The 8,201-nt window shown below is 38.2% G+C and overlaps 1 protein-coding gene across 1 annotated transcript; it reads left to right on the top strand.

The window, feature by feature from the left end:
- Positions 1-4,711: 4,711 nt before the first annotated feature.
- LOC147635580 (inorganic pyrophosphatase 2-like) lies at positions 4,712-6,664 on the top strand. The gene is made up of 5 exons (XM_086802211.1): positions 4,712-4,939; positions 5,087-5,208; positions 5,457-5,658; positions 5,827-5,960; positions 6,131-6,664. Exons 1-5 carry the CDS (start codon positions 4,796-4,798, stop codon positions 6,387-6,389), a joined length of 861 nt encoding a protein of 286 aa, XP_086658337.1. The 5' UTR covers positions 4,712-4,795; the 3' UTR covers positions 6,390-6,664.
- The last annotated feature ends 1,537 nt before the right edge of the window (positions 6,665-8,201 follow it).

Genomic DNA, 8,201 nt, shown 5'->3' with positions numbered 1-8,201 from the left:
AAATTGCACAAACATGCACCCTTTGGTCAATCTTCCATGTCTTGAACATAGGTAGTTCTATGACTGAAATTACATGAACATGCACCCTTATATCATTCTTCTATGTCTTGGACCTAGGTTGTTCTATCTTCACTATAGCATTGATTCTATGACGTTCTTCCTTTGATTGTAATCTTCTATCTTATCTTCTTAGTCTTCCTAGTTTTTTGTTCCTTCCTACTTTCTTCTCCCATTTTTCCATTCTCTATCTGTTTGTCTTGTTTCTTTCTCCTAATCTTGGTTTTTTAAACTTATTCTCGATGTTGACTCTTCTTTTCTATTTCACCTCACCGATTAGGTAGTCTATATCCAAAATCCTTTTTTTAAGCTATTTAGGATTTTATTTATCACTTGGTCCTTATCTATTCTTCTTTCCTTAACCATTACTTATAATTCCTATTTTAATTTCCTCTCTTTTGTTATGTCAATTCTAAAATAATAAAGCTATCCTAATAAGTACTCCAATTGTTGCTTTTTGACTTTGGAGTTGGCTTCAATTGTAGGAGTCAATTATCAATCGTAACTCATGAGGATGTAAATTATCTGGCAACGCATGAGGGTGTAAATGATCATAATGGAGTACCCTAAGGCATGCACTATGTAGCTTGAATGTGATCATTTACTTAATTGAATTGAGAAACTTTGCCCTACATTTCACAAAAAGATGGGTTCACTTCAATCTTAGTGTTGGTTCAACTCATGGAAAATACAACTTACATTGAGAGGAGAAGATGAAAATATCGCCTTCAATTTTTTTTAAAAATGGTTGTAATTAAATGAAAATCGAAGGGATTTCTTGTTCAAAATTATCATTTCCTCTTTCAACTTATGGCAAGAAGGGTTTTTCTATAGGATTGACTTCAAAAAGGTTTAAAGATTATTTTGTCCCCTACTTTTACACCCCTTTTACATAAATGAAATCTCAAATAAGCAAGATTACAATAATGTAAACTTATTCAGATGTAAATGAAATCTCAAATAAGCAAGATCACAATAGTATAAACTTATTCAGATGTATCTTTCTAGTTATCACCCATTGTTTAATACTACTGGTGTCACAGAATTGGGTCATGATAAATATTAAAGGGGTGGGTTATTGCCTTATGAAAGGTGATCCCTCCCCAAATTATTGTGCACTTTTTGGTTGCTGACTTGAAAAGTGCATTGCCACAATGCTATTAATGATTTCAAAATGATGAGTATCAAAGCAATTGGTGTGGTGGAGTGGATTAGGGCATGGAGGTCATGGGTTTGAATCTCGTTCCTCCCCAACGGCACAATTTTACCATCAATGCATAATATGAATGGCCCCCCTTGCAAAAAGAAAGTGTACTAGTTGGTGCTAGGAAATATGGCTGGGTCCTTGGCTGTGTGGCCCATCTAAATGTAGGACAAAAGAATATACCCCCACCCTGAGATCTACCCTTACCCTAGTGTTTCCATTTTGATGATTATGTATTAAATTTCTCCACAAATATTTTTTTCAAAACCCCAACTAATTTTTTTATGGTGAAGTTTTTTTTGCCTTGTCAGCATCCCCCCCATGCCCCTCTCTCTCTCTCTCTCTCTCTCTCTCTCTCTCTCTCTCTCTCTCTCTCTCTCTCTCTCTCTCTCTCTCTCTTCATAATAGAAGATATATTACCAAAAATTACTTTACAAATAGCCACATGGATGCCAGGTGATGTACTAGATTTCCCTCACTAATTACTACGAACGAACCACAGGTGTAGCTCGGAGTACCCTCATCCAAAATATAGGCGTGTCATTCTTCACCAAATGAGATAACTACAAGGAAGATACTTTCCACAATAGTAGCCATTTTATATGACCTATGTGAGCTGTAATACCAAATTTTTTGCATCAAATATGAAGGCATTCATAGTTAACCAAATATGCCACAAACTCGTCTGCCTGAAAAAATGAAAACTTTTCATGGTGTTCCATACCATATTAGCCTTCTTAGTGATCTAACGCTTATCTTCCACACCATCATATAGTACGCTTGATTTGTTGTATGCTGGTGGAAAAATGTGTTGAGGATTTCGAAATGCCCAATCTAACCAAGGTTGCTAATCCTCCAATTGAGGAATATCACCAAATGATGTAAGTCGTGCCCTCACCTTCTCCGATAATTGTACATATCCACATGGAACCCAAAAATATTGACCGATTTTTCAAAAAGATAATAAGCGGCCTCTACGTGGCAACAAAGCATCCATTATTCTCACTAGTCCCAATCAATCCATTCTATTGAATTTTGGCTGCTCAACAAGTTTGTCAGGCCACTCCAGAAGTCATGAAGTAGCCAACACCTACCATAGAATTCAACTGCAGCCGCCGCCGCCGCTGATCTGAAGGCTTCCATTTAGTGTGTGCCAACACCTCCTTCCATGAGATCATCAAATGAGAAAGGAGAGCCAAGGCCACTACTCGAACCTGTTGGGAACCATCCACTACATCCCACCATGTACCATCAATCCTAGTATTGCCATGCACAAGTGTGACCTCCTCTATGAGGGTTTTAGCCATTACCACCCATGGCTCTTGAGATACACACATATCTTGCAATAAAGGCCATCTCCTAGTAGCGACCATATGTAATCGGGCATCTAATAGGGCTACCCCGCTCCACTCCTCTTTAGAGGAGTAACATGTTCCCAAGAAATTCATGTCTGCCTTAGCTTATTTCCTTCTCTTTTCCATAGTATAAATCTAATTGGTTGTTGTATCTGATGCAAAGTTTTTCCCGTGCATGGCAATAAAGGCAAGAAAAAAGATATCATGCTAATCATAATGGATTGTGCCACTTTGAGCCGAACATGCATAGGCCAACCATGAGATTTCCAATATACAAACTTATCATTTATCCTTGCAGAAATCCATGCCAACAAAGCTTGTGAATCAACATCAACTCCAATTGGATAACCCAAATGGTGTGTGATGTATCTAGGCTTTGTATGACTTTTCCATTCCATCCCAAACCAAGCAAATCACTCTCGATTTTAGCATAGATTTTTGCATATTAATGTATAACCCTAAAGCAAGACCAAAGAATCCCAAACAGCCATAGCCTTCTAAACATTATCTCTTTAAGCCTCAGGGAACATGAAAGAGTCATCTTCCAATGCCTGGTCGACCATCTGCTCTCTCCTTTGGAAGAGTAAGCCCTACAACTTCATCGTCCTCCACTAGCTTATATCCAGTCGAGTTAAGGTTGGATGCGTAACAATTGCAAATAAGAGAGGGCTAAGTGGGCATCCCTACCTGACCGATCTCATTAAATGAATGGGCTCAACCATCATTAATCATAAGCCTAGCCACTGCATGTTGGCTAATGGTATAAATCAAACACAAGACATGCGAGGACCAAATCCCATAGCCTACATAAGATATGAAAGAAAAGACTAACTAACGTGATCATAAGCCTTTTCAATATCCAGTTGAATCATAACCACCTCTTGCCTCAAAGCCCTTGCACAATCAATTCCAATTTGTACATTTAGTATATTATGCAAAATATGACAACCTTTAATAAATCCATATTGCCTTGGATGAATCAAAGTAGGAAGAAATCGTTGCAACTTGTTGGCCAAGATCTTTGCAAATATCTTATACATGGCCCCCATTAATGTGATTGGTCTCCATTGACATAGATTAATTGGGGATGGAATTTTAGGCAATTAATGTATAAGCCCGATCTTCCAACTCGTAGTTATGATACCTGTATTCCACACCTCCTAAAAAAATAGAAGCGAGAGGGACCTTCAACTCATTAACATACTTTGTGAAAAGCTCATTGAGTCCAATCCTGGACTTTTCCCTTTAGGCAAATACTTCAACACATCTTCCACCTTATTCTTTATTAATGAATTTTGGGTTATTTCCAATGTGAAGAAAAAGAAAGGGATGAGGGAAGGGAAGGAGTAGTCGAGAAGAAACGAAATAAGAAATTATATATGACATTTGATAAAAAGTTGTACGAAGGTTGCCTTAATCTTCAGATAAAATAATACGAAAAACCTTAACGCCTTCGAAAGAAAAGAGCATCTCTTTCACTAATGAATCAATTGTCGTTTTTCACACACTTTGGGCCCCTTCTTTCTCTTCGTGGTGGCACACGACGTGTCGGTGCTGTGCCTACGATGCACATACGCATGCAGCCGAAGATTGAACGTAGGATATACAGAAAATTATACATACAGCAGTAAACACCATACCACAACATCACCTGAAGAACATGCTCTCCGTTTGACAGCCTTGAGATTTTGCAAAGCAGCTGAGCCTTCAGGCAGTGTGAGGATGTGAGGAGGAATATTTTCCTTGTTGGCCTCACATACAAAGGAACAGGGATAATAGTGGGCGGCAAAAATGCACATCTTTTTCACTAATTAATCGATTTTCACACACGTCTGGGCCCGAATTATTTTGGTAACCGAGCGAATATATATGAAAATATTGGGAAAAATAACGAAAAGGCACGAGGAAAGCCGACTTCGTAAAGCAGCAAGCTTTACTCGTGGCGGCGCGGTCGTTTCACGTCGACCGTTTGGCATATTCTTAGGGCATTTGCGCGCCCCCTCACTGTCTTGTGTGTGTGTGTGTGTGTGTGGGGGTGTGGGTGTGTGTGTGGGTGTGGGTGTGTGGGAGGGGGCGCCTATATATATAGAGATTAAGGTAGGGATTGCTTACATTAATTCTCTTGTGTACATTTACATGCTGCTGTTGTTATTCACAGAGTAAGGAATTAGAGAGCAATATGGACAACACAACAATTGTGATCTTCGACTTCGATTGCACTGTCATCGACGTGGATAGCGACCCATGGGTGGCACAGCAACTGGGAGCCACCCCCCTCTTCGACTCCCTCAAAGCCCAACTCCTCCCTTGGAACGACATGATGGTATCTCTCTCTCTCTCTCTCACAAAAAAAAAATCACTCTTATTATTCGATTATTCATTTTCCGAGATTGCTTTCAACACCATTTTTCTTCCTCTTTTTTTTTCATCATTATTGAATCCCGGTTTTCATAATTGGCTAATTTTGCAGGATGCCCTCATGGCAGCTCTCCATGCCCACGGCAAGACCATCTCCGACATACAAGAAGCCTTGCGTTCTGTCCCCCTTCAGCCCGAAACCATCACAGCAATCAAAGCAGCCTATGCCCTTGGGTACACACACCGCTCTCTCAAATTCTACTTTTATTATTGCTCTAACTTTAATGTGAGTTTTCCTAATACAATCTCAAATTTCCTATTTATTTTATGGCTTTTTGCCCTTATTATATTGCCCTTGGTTAAACCAATTATATATGAGCTCCTTAATACCAATCCAAATTTTGTATTAACTGTATATGCCTATTTTGCACTTGTTTCCATCATAATATGCTCTCTGGGTGGGCCTTTGTAAATAATTACAGGTGTGAGCTGAGAATTGTCAGTGATGCTAACGTTCTCTTCATCAAAACAATCCTAGACAAGTATGAGGTTACACATCTTTTCACAAAGATCCACACCAACCCTTCTGTTGTGGATGAACAAGGAAGGCTCCACATTGGACCTTTTCACCCCAAGTCAGAGCCTCCTCATGGATGCCCACTCTGTCCCCCTAACATGTGCAAGGTAACCTTAATTCAGTCACCCTTTAACCTTAATTCAGTCACCCTTTAACCCAAAAGAAGGTTGGTTTTTAGCTACATTTTCTGCTAATTCTCAGGTAATTTCAATGTCTTTAAACCAATACTACTCGGGTTTTTCACCTTCTGACTTATTTTCATTTGGATGCGTTAGGGAATGGTAATTGATGCAATTAGAAGTGAATTCCCAGCCGGTATGAAGAGGATTATCTATGCTGGTGATGGCTCTGGAGATTTCTGCCCCACTTTGAGGCTAGGTTCACAAGATTATGTTCTTCCAAGACGAGGGTATGTGCATAGCCAACCTCTCTTTGACCTTTAATCTCTATGCTAATCACTAACGTTTTCTATTCTGATGTATCTCTTTAATTATCTCTATTAATCTAAGATTACTAAGGTTTTCTACTCTCTGATGTGATTCTCCTTCTATTCTAATGTGATGTTGCCTATTTGGGCAGGTATCCTTTATTGGAACTGCTTACGCAAAACATTCTAAATGTGAAGGCAAGTGTGCATCCATGGAGTAGTGGAAGAGAGATGCAGGAGACTCTTCTCAGATTGATAACTCATTCTGAGGTACCCATGGCGGCTTATGGAGCAGAGGGGCGGTGTGGAGCCTGTGGAGCTTGTACGCAATCAGGGTTAGATCAAGCCTATGATGGGCTCCCTCCAATTGCTCAAGGGAGCCCTCATCCTTGCCCCTACAGATTTGAATAGGGGGTTAGCTTCATCTAAGTTAGCCCTTCTTTGAGTTTTGAAACAATTTTTGCATCTCAATTCTCCTAGATTATCTTATGATGACTCCCTCCAAGAGAGAGGATGGACACTTTGGTGACAAACCATGTAAGAATAGCCTCTTCTCATCATGATGCACACTATTTATCCAATTGCACATGTTGTTTGCTCTTGTTTAAGATGGTTGTTTCTACTTCATCTCAACCTTAGCTTAGCCTCTTAGCTTTCAAAATGCCTCCCTCACTTGAGTTGTAAGCAACACATCATCTTAATGGGATTTGAGCTTTTTAAAAAACTCACAAATGAAGAGTGGAATCTAACTCACTCATAAAGAAGACACTACTTCCTTATCCATGAACACATGATACATAAATAACCAACTCCGTCTCTCACTCAACACACACTCTCGTAGACAATGTAGTATCTGACAAGCAAAGTTCAATAGCTCTTAACAAACACTGATTTTTTTCTTACACATTAGCAACATCACAAGAAAACTAACTAACTTTACCTATCACTTAACACATGCATTTGTAGAGAACATGATATCCACTTGCCAAGAAAAGCTATTACCTTTTTAATGGCAACTAACTAACTCATAGAAAGCTCAAATAACTAAGTCATAGAGAACTATACACTCATTTTTGTAGACAATGTGATGGACTTAAGCAGGGTAGAATTGTGAGTATCCCCCATTTCATGAGCTATAAAATTTCACGTTAATTGTATAACAACATTTTCGATGCAAATTTTGTGATGTATTCACAATTCATTAGTGAAAATATTTTGTCTCATAATGGTCATTGTGGCCATCATAACAATCCATCATTTGGGTGGCATAGGTACTTTCCAAATTCTATGATTGAACTAATTACTCTTTTTTTTTGTTATGAAATTACATAAAGATTGGTTCTTTAAATAAGAAATTCATTTTAGATCATAGAGATTGGTGAAAATGCAAAAAAATGAAGGTGCTCATCATGAGTATTATTTTTTACCCTAGTCTTAATTTGTCTACCTAGATGCACTACCACACAAGAAAAGGTAACTAGTTCTTGCCAATTACTTTACACACACTCTTATCACTTTACAATGTGATGAATTCAAGGAGTATTCTCCACTCTACTAGCCCATATATTTTAAAGAGACTTCTACACTCACTTTTCTCACTTATGTGGACAATGTGATAAATTAAGAGACTACTTCTTCATTTCTCTACTCATTTTATCCTTTTCGAATAACTAGATAAATCAAACTTGCAACAAATGAAGGCAATCCAATTTATACACACACATACACAAAGATTAACGTCATGTCCTCCAATTCGTACCACACACACATAAAGAATAAACTTGTGCACTCTTATTTCTACACACTTTAGGCATCAAAATGGATTTATGTGCCCCACATTTTTCACTTGGAGATATATATATAGCCCACATAAAGAATAAACTCGTACACACACACATAAATATTAAAATCATGTACTCCAATTTGTACACACACACATAAAGAATAAACTAGTACTTACACTCTTATTTCTACACACTTTAGGAATTAAAGTGGATTTAAGTGCCCCTCATTATTCCCTTGGAGAGATGTATAACCCAAAGTATTCATTCAATGAAATGTAAAGAAAGCACCAAAACTTTACACAAATGTTTTTTTGTGATTCGATGAGTTTGTTTCGCGCAGTGATCAAGTGTAGAATAAATAAAATAAGGTTAGTTTTGAACAAGGTAAATTTAGTATCATTATGCTCTAAATAACACCCACTCAAGCATACTTTGGTAC

Source organism: Cibotium barometz, chromosome 9 (genome assembly GCF_041138505.1).
Source record: "Cibotium barometz isolate CiBa-2024 chromosome 9, ASM4113850v1, whole genome shotgun sequence".
NCBI classification, from domain to species: domain Eukaryota; kingdom Viridiplantae; phylum Streptophyta; class Polypodiopsida; order Cyatheales; family Cibotiaceae; genus Cibotium; species Cibotium barometz.
Note: the sequence above shows the minus strand (reverse complement) of the source record. Positions and strands in the feature narration are given on the sequence as shown.

Excerpts from the sequence above, each read along its gene's own strand:
- LOC147635580 (XM_086802211.1), top strand. The coding sequence starts at position 4,796 with ATGGACAACACAACAATTGTGATCTTCGACTTCGATTGCACTGTCATC. Across the intron at positions 5,659-5,826 it reads GTCCCCCTAACATGTGCAAG|GGAATGGTAATTGATGCAAT; the intron begins GTAACCTTAATT and ends TGGATGCGTTAG. Across the intron at positions 5,961-6,130 it reads TATGTTCTTCCAAGACGAGG|GTATCCTTTATTGGAACTGC; the intron begins GTATGTGCATAG and ends CTATTTGGGCAG.